The following is a 17,729-nucleotide window of genomic DNA, read 5'->3' on the forward strand; positions in this document are numbered from 1 at the left end:
ACCCGCCCAACTCTACCTCTGATTGGCCAATGCTCATTTCCTTCGTGGATTGGATTGGTTAGCTTTAGGGATGAGGAATGAGATGGTTGGGTTAGAGTAAAAATATCAGGGTATAAGCCAATCAGAGGGAGTATAGGGGCGGGTCTTCGGAGATTGCGGGTGGGAAAAAAATACGCGAGTCAGGGGGTCAAACTAGGCCAAAGCCGACATGTTTTTTTTTTTTTTTTTACGGTATTTCCATTCTGATTTACGGTACCACCGGTGCAGCAGAAAACGAGTGGAGAAGGTGGAAGTAAGATTAGCTTGTCTGGCTCGATTGTGTGACACAGAGTTGTTAATTTAGCACAAAAAGACAGTCGTTGTTTTTGCTAACTGTAAAGGGTTACATGTGCTCGCTAGAAGGCAGAGCGTCAACCACACATCTTGGCAGTAAGGTGACTGCTGAGGTAGATATCTACTTTTCTCCGGGTCATGATATGTAACATTAGCTAACGGTAGCAGGCAGCAGTCCTTCCACATCGTGTAGCCTCTAAGCTTCTCTGGCAGGACCTGTCTTTCCGACGATTCTGCTAAGTTCCCTATAATCATGCCTATTCAATTGACGAGTCAGGCTTACTGTAAAATGCTTTTACACGCTGCCAAGTATCCTCACTGCGCCGTGAACGGGTTGCTGGTGGCAGAAAAGACGAAGGAGAAAAAGAAAGACAGCCACCATGATCCAGTCTTATGTGTGGACTGTGTGCCACTGTTCCACGGTACTCTAGCTCTGGCACCAATGCTAGAAGTTGCTTTAACACTGGTAAGTAGGCATCTATTAACATATACACCCAGTTGCCAGTTTATTAGGTACACCAAGCTCAGACTAATGCAGTGTAATACAACGGTCCTGCAGCAACAAATGCTGTTTTTTGTTTAAACTGTCATTGGAAGATTTTGTTGCAGCATAATTGTACTGCAATGTAATGACAGTTATTATACTACAAACAATTCAAATTATATTACAAACAGTTCTAACACAGTTCTAACAAAACACAGTTAAACTTCAAACTACAGCCTACAACATGACCATGAAGTGGAATCAACACTAGGGCTGCAATAATTATTTTCATTATCAATTAATCTAATTAATTATTTTCTTGATTACTTGTTTGGTCTATAAAATGTCACAAAGTATTGAAAAATACCCATCACATTTCTCCAAAAGCCCAGCTAATGTTGAAGTCATATCTTCAAATGTTTTGTTTTGTCCTACCCATATATTCACATTTGACTCACACGACTCACACGAACAGTTAATCAGTTATTATAACAGTTGTCAATTAATCTTCTGTTGATCAACTAATTGGTTAATCAGATCTATTCAATACCTCTCAAAAACAGTTCACAGAAAGACACATTTTAGCCATCATGAAAAAAAGATTTGTTGCATGGTAGTTGTATTAGACTGCTTTAGTTTTAGCCAGGTTTATGTAACTTTACTGCAGGACAGACAGGACAACTTTCAACACAGTAGCACACACACTAGTAGTACACATACAACACACTAGTAAAACCATCATGTAAGTAAAATATACAATATTCAATGTTTACCATTCCCTGAGGGAGTGGGAATGTTTGTGCAGTCTCAACTATTTTCTCTAATGTATTCTTTTCAGCAGGTGTACCTAACGGACTGCTGACTGAATGTAGTTTTGTCCTCCTGTTGAATATGAACTTGTTTTGACTTAGGCTGTTGTTCTGTCCTTTTTATGTTGACTATGATGCCTGTTCCTATCCCAGATCGATACTTGGTGCAAAGAAAACAATTACGTCATTGCTGGATATTACCAAGCCAATGAGCGCACAAAGGATTCAAGGTATGGACAACTGAAGGGACACCAACACCCTGATGTTTCATTAAAACAGCCACAAACTGCTCTAGACGTCTGATCTACTAAACTTCATACATGATGTACGCAATGTTTTCGTCTTCTCTCTCGCAGACCCAACCAAGTTGCAGAAAAAGTGGCTGCGAGGATTTCTGAGAACTTCAGTGAAGCAGCAATTGTTATGGTAATACTAAATTATGGTTGCGTTGATGGACTATACTGATGGATTTGCATATTTTTTGTCCATTTACCTCAAGTTGTGCTTGTATACTGTACACAGTGCTGACTTTGCTGATTTTCCAAAGCATGCTGACATTTATAGATTAACAAATGTGTTCTTCTGACTAGCTGCTGGTTTAAAGGATAAGGCTGGTGATTTTCTACATTTTTCTTACTGTCGACAAATCTCATGTGCAGAGCCAATCTAACAATGAACTCATCATACTTTCACGTATTTTGTGTGTATTCAAAGCTTGATATATTGTATTCCTCTGTGCCATAGACCTTGGTTGTTGTCCAAAAACTATTAAAAACATGTCAGTGAGCACTGGGTGACGTGCCTTCACCCCTGAAGACAGTAGTGGTTACCGTAGAAACAGCTGCTAGTTATGTTATTTTTGTATGGTAATGCAGTTGAAAGCAAGATTGTTTTTTAAAAGTCACCCTAGTGATGCATCCTTTTTGATGGGAATCTCCAATACACAAGATTTGATATTTAGCTGCAGACTACTGTAAAATGTAAAATATGAGTTTTGTACGTTCTAGGCTGTTGTGAATCCCAAGTTTGAGATGTTGGAACTCCCCATTAGCACCTACATGCGTCAACTCTAAAGACTTCTACAAGCAGTTTGTGCTTTCAAATGTGTCTCTTGTTAACAAAAAGCAACAAAAAGTTCACTTATGGATTACATACATAAGGCAAGTTTCATAATGTACAGACAAAAATGAACACCCTTGACTGCCTCAAAGGTGGTAGAAACAATCACCTGAAAATGCTATAATATGCAGTCAAAATGGTCAACAGTATCGTAAAGTATATGTAGCGACTACTGGCAACAACGTAAAAGTCGCTGAGAGGCTGAGGTAGGGCCTTGTTTGCCGTTTGTCCGACACGCTACCAAAAAGATTCGCTGAGATCAAAACTGTAGCTTAATAACTTTTATTAATGAAAGTGATCAACTTATTATAACTTTCACAAAATATAGGCTACTCAAAATAATCACTGCGTTCAGGTGTAAAACAGCGTTCAGGTGTAAAACAGCGTTCAGCAAAAAATACGACGACCCACTCACCCTCTGTCTCTTACCAGCTGGCATGCAGGTGAACAGGTGCTTAAATTAACTATAGGATACCACCGCCCATATCCATGTGACCTGATTATCAATCCCAGTGATCGTGCAATAATAAACAAACCAAAATAACCCAAAATATAACACAAAAGAATTACTACTTTGCAATTCATTCAATTAATCCATTCATGGCTCCTACACGCCAGCCCCTAATTATTAGGTTATTACATAATAATTACTCACATTGCAGATGTTAATAGGAGGCATGAAGCAACTAAAAGATCAATAATCAAAGTCCATAAATTTACTTTACATTTTCGATCTTCTTTCTTCCTCCCGATCCTGTACATGAGTCATAAGTCAGTAAGACCAGAGGTTACTAGCACATAGTCTTATCAGAGTGATCTTTACCATCACTCTATGTCTGTCAGTCAAAATCAGAGTCAAAATGGAGGTCAAAGTGTCACAATGTGCATCAACCACTCCTTATCCAGCTTCGGCCTCCTGTAGTAGACAGACTTTGGTTATTGGTCGGTCCAGGCAGCTGCTCTTTGTTTTGATGCGTACCTGACGCACAAAACCTCTCCTGTCTGGAAAGGTTTGTAGGACTCTTCCCATGACCCAGGAGTTATGAGGTCTGCTGTTACTACTACTGCTGACAACTCCTTTTTCATCCTTTGTAGCTTTTCCATCTCTGTCTCTTGAAGAGCTCTTTGCTTGACCTGATGCCCCAGTAGTGGAGGGGCCTTTCCTCCCAGAATCCTTTTCTTTATCTCCCGTTTCAGCTTTCTTCAAGGCCTCTCTGCTGTCTTTCTTCAATGAACGTCTTTGTTGGTCCGTCTCCAAGTCAGACTGTGCAAGAGCCATGCTCAATTGTCTCCTCTTCCGACAAACAGACAAGAGCCAAGTCTTAAATATCAAGATCCAAGCAACAGACTTTCTCAGAGGGGTCCAAGAGTCAAAGTATTGGATCATGCGAGTCACTGCATCAACCTCCTCTCTGACCTGTACAGCATTCACTGCAACAGCTTTCTTAACCTCACTGTCATCTGATGGAAGTTGAAGAGCATCGTCAGGAGAGACAGGCCACTCACTCTCAGGTTGAAGGAGAAAATGAGGCCCTGACACCCATGTTGCATTCTTGAGAAATGTATCTACTTTCACACCCCTGGAGGCAACATCGGCTGGATTGCTTGCAGTTTCAACATACCTCCATTGAGAAGGGTGTGAGGCCTTGCGAATTTCTGAGACTCGGTTGGCAACAAAGACTCTGAATCTGGTCACCACTCCTATCAGTGAACTTGTAAGATCTGGTCCCTGTAGGAGCTGAGCATTAAGTGATGTTCCCTGGAAACTCGCTCCACAGTCAAAGACAACTCTGATCTTTCCTTTTGTAGGATGGTAGACGCCATGGTGCGGAATATACCAGACCTTGCCATCACTACGTTCCACATCCTCTTCAGGCACCCTTTCAGCATAACCTTTGGCAACAAGGTCATTCATGAAGGCCATATAATCAGCATGAAATGAGGAATCCTTCTGAAGCCTCTTCTTCAGGTGTAAGGCACGCTGCTCAATGATTTTCTTATTATTTGGCATGCTAACGTCCCTTTTCCTCAGAGGTAAGTTGATCTGATAGTGGCCATTCACTTGCTTTGCCGAGTTTGTGACCAGTTCCATAAACTTTTGATCTTCTCTTGACATGCCAATTTGTTCATCCATGCTGCATTCAGGGAAATCTGCCTTAAATTGCTGCTGCCAAAGTTCGTCCAAACACACAACTGACACTCTGTTCACTTGTAACTCTGGCTGCTCACAGTCCATTGCATCTCCACTGTCTCCTTTCAGTGGTCCATTCACAGTCCAACCCAGCATTGTCCTTACTGCATAGGGTCCATTATTAACACTGCGTATTACTTGCAATGGTTCCAAGGCCTTAGAAACATTTGTCCCTATCAACAGCTCAATCCCTGCCTCAATCTCAGGCAAATTGACATGTTTTAAATGAGGCCATCTCTGAAGATCACTCTGTCTTGGAATGTTCCCTTTGTGAACAGGCATGCGCATCTGCGTGTAAGCCTTGGGCAGTTCACAGAAGTGCTGCTCATTCAAGCCAGCTACCTCCAGGCCTGACACGATGTGACTGCTCACAACTTTCTCTTGGCCCATTGTCCGTAAAAGAATATGTACCTTCTTCCCTGTAAGGTCAAGCTTGTGCATCAGAGACTCTGTACAGAATACTGCTGTACTGCCTTGGTCCAAGAAAGCATAGGTGGTGACAATCTTGCTCCCCTTTCTGGATTTAACTTGCACTGGAACTATGGGAAGTTTACAATCGTGATCACCAGCCCCAGTAAGACCACTTGCCACCAGAGTGCTGTCCACTGACACCTCTGCTATCCTCTCAGCTAGGTCAGATTCCCTTTCCTTTGGAGGAATGTGAAGTATGGTTGGATGTTTAAGACCACATTTTGCACAGGAAATCCGTTTTCTGCAATCTTTGCTGATGTGTCCAATACACAAACAGCCAAAACAGACACCATTGTCCTTCAAGAAGCCAATCTTCTCTTTATGTGCTCTTTTCCCCAACTGAGGACACAAATCCAATGCGTGACCTCCTCCACAGCAAAGACATGTCTCCCTTTCCGTTTGAACATGTTTCTTCCCTTTGGTTCCAGGTTGAGTTTTGTTTCCCACAGGGGCTACAGTGGTAGCAAAACTGGTTCCTTTAATTCCAGAACGAGATTGTGGATTGTGCTTACTTACACCTTTGTTTGTTGTCAGCGATGGAGCATCCTGTATGTTTCCAAACACTGGGTCAGTTAAGATTCTCACTTGTCTCTCAATGAAATTAGTGATGTCAATGAATGTAGCTCTCTGGCTGCGCCTTTCTTGCAGTTCACAGGCTACAGTTCTCCACTTGTCCCTAAATTTGTAAGGCAGTTTCCTTATAATGGCCAGCATATTGGCAGGCATGTCTAGCTCATGCAAGTATTGCACCTCTTCCATGGCATTACAGCAGCCTCTGAGGAAAAAGCTGTAATCTTGAAGAGCTTTTACATCTTCATTTTTGATCGGAGGCCATGAAAGAGCCCTTTCCATGTATGCAGATGCAACCTTCTGCTCATTTCCAAACTGCTCCTGTAGTAAAGCCTTAGCCTTAACATATCCCCTCTCTGGATCAATGTGCTGGCAGCTTCTAACAAACTCTTTTGGATGACCCTTAGTGTACTGCTCCAGGAAATAGAGTCGGTCACTGTGGCTCGCAGTGTTCCTTTCCACACCATCCTCAAAAGCCTTCATGAATGCATGATATTTTAATGGATCACCATCAAAGGTTGGTATATCTCGCTTGGGCAAAGATGAAAGACATTGCTGCTGTATCAACAGTGTAGTGATTTCATTTTGCTTCCTCATAATACCAAGTATGTTGTTTTGGTCTTCATTTTCTGGACCCATATTTGCATACGACACATTTCCATATTGCATTTGTGTAGTTGCTTGAGCATCACGATACACTGAACGTTGCTGGGGTTCATGGCACCCTACAGACATAGGCTTCAAATGAAAGAACTGAGATGGATTTTTCTCCTCAGGCCTTGCTCCTGTATCCAGGTGATCACATTTGATTTCCTTTTGTGACATTTGTGGAATAAATGAATTTGCCTTAGCACTGAGGGTTTGTGTTTTTCCTTGTCTTTTTCCAAATAAGAATTCATCCCATCTGATTGCTTTGTTATGGAGGTTTTCCCACTTAGGATGCTCTGAGATCTGAACACATTTAGCTTAGCCATGTGTGTAGCAATTTCCTCATCCAGTTGAAGCTGCTCCTTCCTTTTACGTAGCCGTTCCTCCTCTTCTTCCAGTTCGTGTTTGTCCTTTAATAATTTTTGTCTTATCTTCAAAGCTGCTAAGTCCGCCTCAGCTTTAAGACATGCAGAAGAAATACTAGAAGCAGCAGACTTTCTTCCTGTTGCAGAGTTTTGTGATCTTGACACTCTGCTTCCCACATTTGACACACTGTCACTTGGCTTTACATCATCTTGTATATCATCTGTCATGTTTATGGATGCAGCCTGCATTATTACTTGAGGTTCATCGGCTATTTGAAGAAAAGACACATCTTCATTGATTCCAACAGGATCAGATTGAACACAACTGTCATTGTGGAGCAGTTCCTCTGGTTCACTCAACCATTGTTCAACATGCCCTTTAAATGTGTTGCTGTATTTCACAATGCTGGAAAACCATTCATTTTGTTTCCTCTGTTCATCCTCTGGGAGTAAAGGAATCAACATATTATGTGACATGTTGGCATTTTCACAAAGTTGAATTAAACTCTCTAAAAGGGGTTGTACATGAGAGACGTTTTCCCTTTTTTTCATGAATGATTTCATTTGTGGTATGAGCCCTTTAATTTTATTCACGGTCCTTTTGCGTTCCCGTTGAAGCTTTTCAATTTTATTCACCAACGCCTTTGCGGTGAGTTGAACTTTTCTTTTCCCACACTCCATTTGAGAACTTGCAACATCAGCATTTATTTGACTCATTTTTCCTCTTTTGAGTTCCTTTTCGATGACTTTTTCAATACATTATTTGTGCATTTAAGGACACATCCACAGACCGAAAGGCAATTCATCCAGCAAACATCACATTTCCACATCAACAGCGCAGCGGCAATTTCAAAGAGACCAAGCGGAGATTCTTTATTTTTGCATCACGGAGATAATTCAGCACCGGTAATCAATCAGCCAGTCGTCCTCAGCGGACACACAGCAGTGAATATGCAAGCCGCATTCCTTCCATTAATACACAGCTTAATGCGTATAAACACCGGTAAGCCTACCTGGCTTCTGTGGTTGGCTTTGACTGCGGCTCCTGAAGTCGTGATAGTTGAAAGCCGGTGCCTTCTTCAGTCATTCACCTCCGATGTTCGCTTAGTTTAATCCCCGTCCAATCGATCCTTGAGCCCATGCGCCATCCGGTGATGTTTCTTTTAATGCCGTTTTTTGTTGACAAAAATGTAGCGACTACTGGCAACAACGTAAAAGTCGCTGAGAGGCTGAGGTAGGGCCTTGTTTGCCGTTTGTCCGACACGCTACCAAAAAGATTCGCTGAGATCAAAACTGTAGCTTAATAACTTTTATTAATGAAAGTGATCAACTTATTATAACTTTCACAAAATATAGGCTACTCAAAATAATCACTGCGTTCAGGTGTAAAACAGCGTTCAGGTGTAAAACAGCGTTCAGCAAAAAATACGACGACCCACTCACCCTCTGTCTCTTACCAGCTGGCATGCAGGTGAACAGGTGCTTAAATTAACTATAGGATACCACCGCCCATATCCATGTGACCTGATTATCAATCCCAGTGATCGTGCAATAATAAACAAACCAAAATATAACACAAAAGAATTACTACTTTGCAATTCATTCAATTAATCCATTCATGGCTCCTACAGTATACATAATTTGTAACAAATTCCCTAAAGCATGCAAAAACACTGGTGCACTCCTGTAAATCAATACAGAACAAGTAATTCTCTTTTTTTCCCCCAGGTGGACAGCAGTAGATTAAAAATGAGCTGTATCGAGCCCATTGTGCTTATCTATGATCATCATGAAAACAAGTGGAAAAGCAGAGAAGTAACCTGGTAAGTGTCTCTCTGCTAAGCAGTATCTGACTGCAAGACTGAGGTGCTGTATGTGCACCTCAACCACAGCTTCCTGTATTCTCGCATGAACTTAGACTGTTCAGCAAAAACAGCATACATTGTATAGATATGTTTTAAGTCTTAAATCACAAACTAAAGTTTTTGTCTGTCTTCTAGTGACTCTTTTGAGGACTGGAGTGAAGCACAGAAGATCACATCTGCTCTGTTAGAGGGCAGGTCTTACGAGAACTTGATTGACTTTGACAATCACTTGGATGATCTAAGGAACGACTGGACCAACCCTGTGATCAACAAGTCCGTCCTGGATCTGTGCTAAGACCCTCAGTCTGGAGCACCACGGACACACATACACAAATTGCTGCCATTTCAGCATGCATGATGCTACTTAATGTGTAGCATAGAAGTACAAAATGCTGAACACATAGTCTTTGTTCCATCAGACGGGCTCTCATATCGTCGAGAACTTGCGGAGCACTGACCATTAAGGCCAAAATCTCTCAAGGGCAAGCGCCATATGTGCACTGTTGGTATGTGTTCACCTTTACAAGGTGATACTGAGGTGAAGAAGGCAATTATGTTTTTGAATGCAACTTAATTTTTTTTTTTTTTTTTTGCAATGGTCTGTGTTTCTTCATAGTTGTGCGCATAAAGTGAAAATCTAGTATTGGATCAAGTTTTTTTTCCTTCTATCATTTTACGGCCAGTAGCCATACAGCGATAAACTACTAAATTATTGAAACTTTTAGGTGATGATTTTACTACTGAGATATGATTAAGGGTACATGTTTATTAAATTTCTAGTTTGTACTGAGCCCTGAAACAACATTCACATACAAAGTTGTAATCTGTACATGTTTGTGGAAAACTTAATGCAACACTGTCATGAAAAGAACAAACAGATGATATTAGAACAGGGATCTTTAAGTTTTGTGTTAGTGGACTGCATTTCAAGTCCTTCTGTAGTTGCACCAGCAATGACGAGTTTTGACTTTTATATTAATAATACTAACACAATTCTGTAATGCATGACTCATGTTATTGTCACTGGTGCACTTCAGAATGACTTTGTAGATGATCTACAGTATGTTAGAATATCGGCTCTTAATTGTTCTGGAAGATTTGCTCAGAAATCTACAGAGAATCAGATGACAGGGATGTGTGAATTTTGTTTTATGTTGGATATCTGCTTTAAGAACTAGGTAATAGTATTTATTTATACTTAATTGAGCACTCTAAATCTAATAAGTAATATTAAATATTGAAATACTTAATGTAAGCATACAGAACTATCTTTGTATTTGAGATTAGAATGCATCAGTAAGAGCTAAATACTTAAATAATTGTGTGGACATTTTTTTACAGAAATTTTATGAACTGAATGTACAATGAAAACTTTTGAAATTATCCAAGTCTTTGTTAGATTCATTTTATGCCAGTTAGAAAAGTATTTTGCTAGGTGTCTTATATCGCTGCATTAGCAGTTGACAAAAGGGATAAAAATTTGAAAACGGTTGCATACCAGCTTCAAGGCTGCAGCTTTTTTTGGTTTCATTTTGTATGGATTAAAAATGCCTAATTAAGAGTTGCATTAATGGCGCTTTTGAATAATATACATTGTTAACCAAACGATACTGTATCTTGATATTGCTTGTCTCTCTTAATACCAGCAGTGGAAAGTCACTAAGTACATTTACTCAAGTATTGTACTTAAGTACAATTTTCAAGTACTTGTATTTTACTTGACTATTTCCATTTTGTGCTACTTTATGCTTCTACTACACTACATGAAAGAGGTAGACTACATGTACTTTTACTCCACTACATTTATTTGAAAGTAATTGTTACAAGCTACATTGAAGATAAAATAATCAACATATAAAACATAATGTAATCATTGCCAGTAATGGATTAAGCAGTTAAAACTGGCCCCATGTTGAACAACTGTTTACACATTACCACATAAAACACAAAAATACCCACTGGTAATGTTTTCTTCACAAAAATATTTCAATTACTTAGTTATAGATTCTTGAAATTACAACTGAAATTACAACTCCTTCTCCCTCATTCAAAAACCCACAATTTCTAAATATGCAAATATTCATTTCCAGAGTGTAAGAACTAGTCACAAGATGTGTCCTGCTTCCCTGAGAAGTCCATTCTCAGTTCACACCTGTATAAGGTTGCATGTTGGATCATGACTGGACTCCAAGCTACGTGTGAAGTCACAAATCATGCTTGTATTTACACAACTTTAACTGAACTGTATTTTTCTTCTTGTTCCTATAGTTGAATGTTTGAGCTTCACTGTGCAGATTGATGTGTGTGCAGAGTTTGACACTAGAAGCCTGTTTTCACATTCATCTGCTGGAAGTGGAAAGTTTCTCTGTGCACATTGAAAATCTGATTTTAAGGGGTTGACCTGCAAGCATGATTTGTGACATCATCAATAGTTTGGAAGCTAATTTTGGTCCAATACTCAATTTAGACAAGTGTGACGTGGAAACTTGAAGCTTCCAGTGCACAAACACTGAGAACTGACTTTACAGTGAAGTAAGAAACATCTTGTGTCCTGCACTTAAACTTTTGAGATGAAATGTATTTGCATATTTCTTGATTCTGGAATATTTAATGAGGGAGAAGAAGTAGATGTCATTTTAAAGATTTTAACAGGATAATTTAACTTTTTTGTGGAAAAACTAAATCTGGCACTTTTCATTATACATTTTTGAGTGGTGGGGGGCTTTAAGTAAAGAATTTGAATACTTCCACAACTGCTTAGTATGGCTTCTGCCAGCTAACTGTGTAAAACAAATAAATACTTACGAGAACTACAGCAAGCAAGATGTCGCAAGTGCAGAAATGACAATTGTTTACTTGATGTCACTGCAAAGTACCCACAGTAGAGTACCTTTATCATTGAAAAATATCGCCACCTTGTGGATATCAACGGCAATTGTTGGCGCTGTCACGTGACGCAGACGCGCTTCTTCCTTACGTACCAGGCAAGACGAAAATTCACGGAGTGGACTGTGTCGTCATATCCCATCTGACCCGAACGCGGAAACCAAATAGTGATTAAATTGAAATACAGATTTTTTTCGTAAGATCCAGCCGTACTAAGTGTGAATATTACATACAAAGACACCGAAATAGGTCATAAGTCGACTCAAAACATTACAGGGTGCCCCTCGCGCGATATCACGTAACCCGTTGATGACGACGCCGTCCTCTCCCGTGTGTGTGTGTCTTCCTTGTCGTTTGACGCAGCCTGCAGCGCGGGAACATTTGGCAGTGTGGATGTGAGGGTAAGGTTACAGAGGGAGAAGAAACAAAATAGTGTAACTGTGCGTCGTTTAACAGACAGTTATGGATCCCTCGGAGGTTGAGTTCCTCGCCGAGAAAGAAATGGTGAAGATAATACCAAATTTCAGTCTAGACAAGATCTTTTTGATCGGGGTAAGTGAGTCGGTTGTATTTGTCTGGACCAAGTAACATTTCTTTACACGTTTCAACGTCGCTTTAGAGCAGATACTGATAGCTTTACATAGCGGTAGCCACATTAGCCTGGCTGTATGGGCCAGTAGCTTTAGTAAGGGCCTGGTCCCCAAAGGGGCGAAACCCTCTTGTATCTGTTCTGTTTATTTGTTTGTTTCTTTCTTTCTCTCTTTCTTTCTTTCTTTCTTTCTTTCTTTATTAATCCGCCACTTCAACCCTAAATTCGACCCCCTAAACATGCTCAAAAACTCACCAAATTTGGCACGTACATCAGGTCTGGTGAAAAATTTGGTAAAATGTAAAAAGTATCCCCCAAAGTGCCAAAATTTGCTCTATAGCGCCACCCATGTATCTAAAATGGCCGCCACGGCTTGTAGGAATGTCGTAGAGAGATCAAACCAAAACTCAAGTATTCGTCTCAACAAGACCTACAAATCATACGCTGACACCCCTGACCTAAATCCAACAGGAAGTCCTCAATTCACCCATGAAAGTATGACTTTGTGCCAATTTTTGACCCCGATCAAATGCTATCTATCTAGGGCGTTAATGGTATCGGCTTCAAACTTTAATACATGACTTATCACACTGTGCTGAGTAAAAGTTATTAAAAACTTTGTAATAACTCAAACGGTTTAGATTTTGTAAGCTCCGAAAGTTGGAGTGCCACATCACACCTTACAATATAAACCGATGGGAAGGCAATCTCTGGGCATGGACTTTGTGCCAAACTGAGGCGTCTGACGTCTAAACTATAAGTCAGACCACTTTCAAACCTGGATCAATGGATTCGCGACGAAAATTCCTTCTAAACTATGATGTTTACTGTAAGATTTGGCCATAGTCATTGGATTTATGAGGATATTTCATAAGAAGACTACTCTGAAATCCTGCTCTCCAGCTGAGAGGGTGAAGGAGGGAGGAAAGTGACGTCACGGTTAAATGCAGCAGATTTTTGAAGGATACAGCAGAAAGGTCTATATACACACAGTACAATATATACAAACTTTGTATGAAGTTTGGTGTTATTATCATTTATTTTACTATAATTATGAGTCTTATATGTATAATTCAGTAGTGGGGATGACCTATGAGGGGAAGGGGAAAAAATGGAGTGAGAGTGACAGTTTAGTGATAAAGTGCTGCAGAAGAATAAAATCAAAACTAAAATTTGTAGCTCTGTACTGCAGTTTTTCCTTTATTAGGGCCTGAGCACCTAGCGGTTCACTCACACTCTCCATTCAAATATATGGGTATTTTTCTGTGTCCAGCTGCAGTTACTTATTGTCTCTACACATCTGACAGCAGTGTTCAATGCTTACTTTTTTGTCGAGGAGTACTTGTGTTCCTAAATGAAAAAAATTAGGAGCACACAGAAATTTAGGAGCACACTGAAAAATGTTCAAGTAACTGTTTATTAAAGACAACAGTTTATCACGTACATATTTAAATGCTTTGTGTGTGTGTGTGTATGTAAATTAAAATTTATGTTCTCTTTAGAGGTGCTTGATTATGGCAAAAAGCATAATCACAATTATTTTTGCTCAATATTTACATCACGGTTATTTAACATGATTACTTTTTGACTGTCATTTTTGGCGATTGTCGATATATGCACATATTTTTTCCCACTTGGCTGAGGAAACTATTACACATGCAAGCATAGATTGTACTATGTATGGTCAAAAAAGACAATATATGAGGGAAGAACTGAGGAAGACTAGAGTTCCAGAGCTCAGCATTAAAACTTTAATGAACCTGCCAAGTGGATGGAGCAGCAGTTTTTTTGGGTTTTTTTGAATTTATTAGACAGACAGGATTGATGTGTAGGATTTAATATTTGGTCTACAGTCCGAAGCGGAGGGTGGTGGTTATGTGCCTAATATGCTATAATTTAGTTATGGTTGAAGCGTGTGGCAGTGGCGTGGCGTTGAGTTTTGATGTTTGGCCATGACAGAGGAAATTGCTATAACTTTAGTGCAAATGCTCCACTCTGCCCCAAACTTTGCATGTTTGATAAGAGTCCCGGCCTGAACACGTCCACATGACAATATTCAGTCAGTGATGCAAACTGGCTGAATAGCTCCCCCTATGAAACTGCAGCAACGCAGCCCCAGCAGCAGGCAAAATAGTGGACAGAGGAAGTGATGTTTATCTCCTTCTTGCACTGTCTGAAAATAGCCCGGGTCTGAAGACATCTACATGCCCGTGACAGAAGCCCTTTGACTGCGCCGTGGCCCGACGTGCGCAAGGGTGCAAGGGCCTGTTCAACGCTGCTTGCAGCTTTAATTAAAACTGTAAAACCAAACCACCACCTGTAATCTACACATGATAATGTCTGCATGCTAATGACAGTAGAGTCAGGTATGTGAACTGTTGTTGTGTTGCACAATAACATGAATGTGTGTGTTTGTGCCTCAGGGCGACCTGGGTCCCTTCAACCCTGGACTACCCGTTGATGTTCCTGTGTGGCTGGCTCTCAACCTGAAACAGAGACAGAAATGTAGAGTTATTCCTCCTGAGTGGATGGAAGTTGGTAAGATTTAAATCCTCCACATACGCAAAACATGCAGATGTTTGACTTATTTCAACTTACTGGCTTTGTTGATTGGATCTTTTCAAGGTTAGAGGATTACTATAAACTTAAATTGAAGCAGTTAACCTGTTAAATTCTTTTCCCTCAACACTTCTCTTTAATGTTTCCTAAAATAAACTTCTGCTTGTTTGGTTAATGCTTTGCCACACAACAATCTTATTTTTATCATCATTATCAGTAGCATTCTGATAGTGGTTAAACCACATCCTGCGTCTTCACAGCTTTCACATGCCGATACACAAAATCAACTGCTCAAAAATAAGTTCATAAATGCTGAAAAAAAATGTATCACCTGAGATTATTTATTCCATGTTTGCATTAGTAGAGATTTGTGGCAAAAATCGGATTAAAGACATCCATCCAGAATCAGAAGTAGGCAGTTCAATGACGTGATCTTTCTTTAGTTTGCACAGGCAATTTAGTTCTAATGTTATTCTTCTTTTACAAAGTTCAGTGTATTGTTCAACAGTCCTCAGACTTGTTTGGGGATTACTGAATGGGGTGCTGGCACCTTCAGGCTGCCGTGTTTTATTGTCAACAAATCCCATGAAAAGACAAAACCAAACAACACATTAGTCCGTGTCTCAATACTCTCTGACTTCCCTTTCTTTGGGACTCAGCCCCAAGAACATTCCTACTCAAGATGTAAATCTTTAAAAAAAAAAAAAAAATGAAACTGTACTTGTTAACCTGTTTTCAAAGGCTAAATCATTTTCTGAAGCAGCTTGTTACTGTGGTTGTTAGGAACTCAAACAACAGTAAACAGTGCATTTGTTGCAGACTATTTACGGCTGCAAATGAATAAACATTTGGTTCGAGTGTTTGCAGCTGCAGCAGTACAGTTTGGGAAGGATTAGTGAGAAACTACATTTCTCATGTTCATCATAGAGATCTATGGCACATAAGGATTAGCTGCACAGATGGTTCATTCAAGTTGTTGACACTAACAAAAATCTAGACATTTGCTAGCCTTCAGAGTGTTTGTCCTACATCATTCCTCCTTTATGAGTCATAATAATATCATCCAGCAATGCAGAGAGAAAGCCTGGAGATCTTTAGCAGAAGATGCTGAAAATACTGCAACTGGACCTTCTATGACAGGCACATCTGAGAGTTATTGACATTTCTACTGATGTCTGGCAATTTGGGTCATTCGGTTACTGTTTGTGACTTGCCTGCTGTTGACACCTTGCTCTAATGCGCAGAGAAACTGGAGGAGATGCGAGATCTTGAGAGGAAAGAGGATGCCTTTACACCCGTTCCCAGTCCTTACTACATGGAGCTGACCAAACTGCTACTGAACCAGTGAGTCATACAAAACCCCGTGCAGAGAGAGGGCATCTCATCTTAATGTTCTGATGGTGTTTGTAGTGATTAAACAGTTTGTGAAGATGTTCCTTTGAAATCTGTGTGTGTTGCCCTCTACCTAACCTTACATGATGTGTTGTGTGTTTTCTGTAGCGCGTCTGACAACATCCCTAAAGCAGATGAGATCCGTACGCTGGTGAAAGACATCTGGGACACACGAATTGCCAAACTCCGCCTCTCTGCCGACAGCTTCATCAGTCAGCAAGAGGCTCATGCCAAGGTAACGCTGTACGCTGAACGGGATATTTTGCAATATAGTTACATATCTCTATAATCTCATTTCAAATGCCCACTGCTGCTTTGGTTGTGTGTCTCTCTGCTGGGTTGGAGGAATTGTTGTTGTTTACTGCTAAGAAGTGAGTTAAAAAGTTGTGCTGTAGTTGAAATGTAATGATACTGAAATTGAGGAAAAATGCAGCGCTTGGGAAATATTTTTCCACTCCAGAGAGCATCTTCAAGTGATGAAAAAGTGTTGTTTCTTAATCAAAAGGACCAACAGTCAGGGTCGCATTGTCTTGCAAAATAATTGGGATTATCCTTTTATTCCTTCATCTTGTGGCGCCACTGCTTCTTTTTCTTCCATTTTCGCTGTCGTATTAAGTTGACAAGTTGATCTGAGAACAAGCGTTCACAGCACTCATTAGAGAAAGAGCATATTTTTACTTTTATGTTGAAAACCGAGCATGTCTCCCATCTCACGTTGTTCCTTTCCTCTACAGCTGGACAACCTGACTCTGATGGAGATCAACACCATACGAGCGTTCCTTCTTGATTCTCTCAACTGCATGTACAAACTACGCTCCAATCTGCAGCCTGGCTCCAGTAAAGGACAGTTCATGGACTATTGATTAACAAGATCAAGGCCTGCTGAACAGGTTTAAAGCTCCAGTCCCAGGAGTTTGGGAAGGCTGGAGTAACAGCCTCACACTGAGGTGTGTGCTGACTGACCAGGCTCATCACCGAAAAGACTTAAATTGAGTCATAAGATTCCTGTTAATGGCTCTTAATTACTCAGCATTTTTAAGGGGTTATATTTTTGCTGAGGGAGACATTCTTTAATCCGTACATATTAAAAGCATCAAGGGTTAATATGTATCTGCTGTTTGAAATATGTCTGTATTTAATGTAATAAGTTAAGTTAGGATGCTCATTGTACTTTAAACAGCGACAAACAGCCATGTTTGTATGTGTTAATATGTGACATAATAAATATATTCTCTTTTCTAATGTTTTTTTCCCTAAAATCTTTGATTATTTTTAATTATTGTGTCGATTTGTCATAATTTGTGTGATACTTCTGAATATTTCAGTGTTTTGGGTGACTGGTGTTGTGCAGGTTCAGTTCCAAAGCTGTAGTAGAAGAAAGTCTATGCAAACCTCCTTCCTGGGCTAGCTAGCTATATTAACATGTTACAGAAAAGGAAAAACGAACC

The 17,729-nt window shown here is 40.1% G+C and overlaps 2 protein-coding genes across 2 annotated transcripts; both read left to right on the forward strand.

Annotated features, from left to right (window-relative positions):
• Nucleotides 1-37: 37 nt before the first annotated feature.
• Nucleotides 38-10,463, forward strand: emc8 (ER membrane protein complex subunit 8). Its single transcript, XM_067590995.1, has 5 exons — nucleotides 38-799; nucleotides 1,780-1,856; nucleotides 1,983-2,052; nucleotides 8,719-8,813; nucleotides 8,991-10,463. Exons 1-5 carry the CDS (start codon nucleotides 587-589, stop codon nucleotides 9,148-9,150), a joined length of 615 nt encoding a protein of 204 aa, XP_067447096.1. The 5' UTR covers nucleotides 38-586; the 3' UTR covers nucleotides 9,151-10,463.
• Nucleotides 10,464-12,118: 1,655 nt separating this feature from the next.
• Nucleotides 12,119-17,523, forward strand: gins2 (GINS complex subunit 2). The gene is made up of 5 exons (XM_067591012.1): nucleotides 12,119-12,293; nucleotides 14,754-14,868; nucleotides 16,134-16,233; nucleotides 16,390-16,516; nucleotides 17,016-17,523. The coding sequence occupies exons 1-5, from the start codon at nucleotides 12,204-12,206 to the stop codon at nucleotides 17,142-17,144; spliced, it is 561 nt and encodes a 186-aa protein (XP_067447113.1). The 5' UTR covers nucleotides 12,119-12,203; the 3' UTR covers nucleotides 17,145-17,523.
• The last annotated feature ends 206 nt before the right edge of the window (nucleotides 17,524-17,729 follow it).

This window comes from Thunnus thynnus, chromosome 1 (genome assembly GCF_963924715.1).
Source record: "Thunnus thynnus chromosome 1, fThuThy2.1, whole genome shotgun sequence".
Taxonomy (NCBI): Eukaryota; Metazoa; Chordata; class Actinopteri; order Scombriformes; family Scombridae; genus Thunnus; species Thunnus thynnus.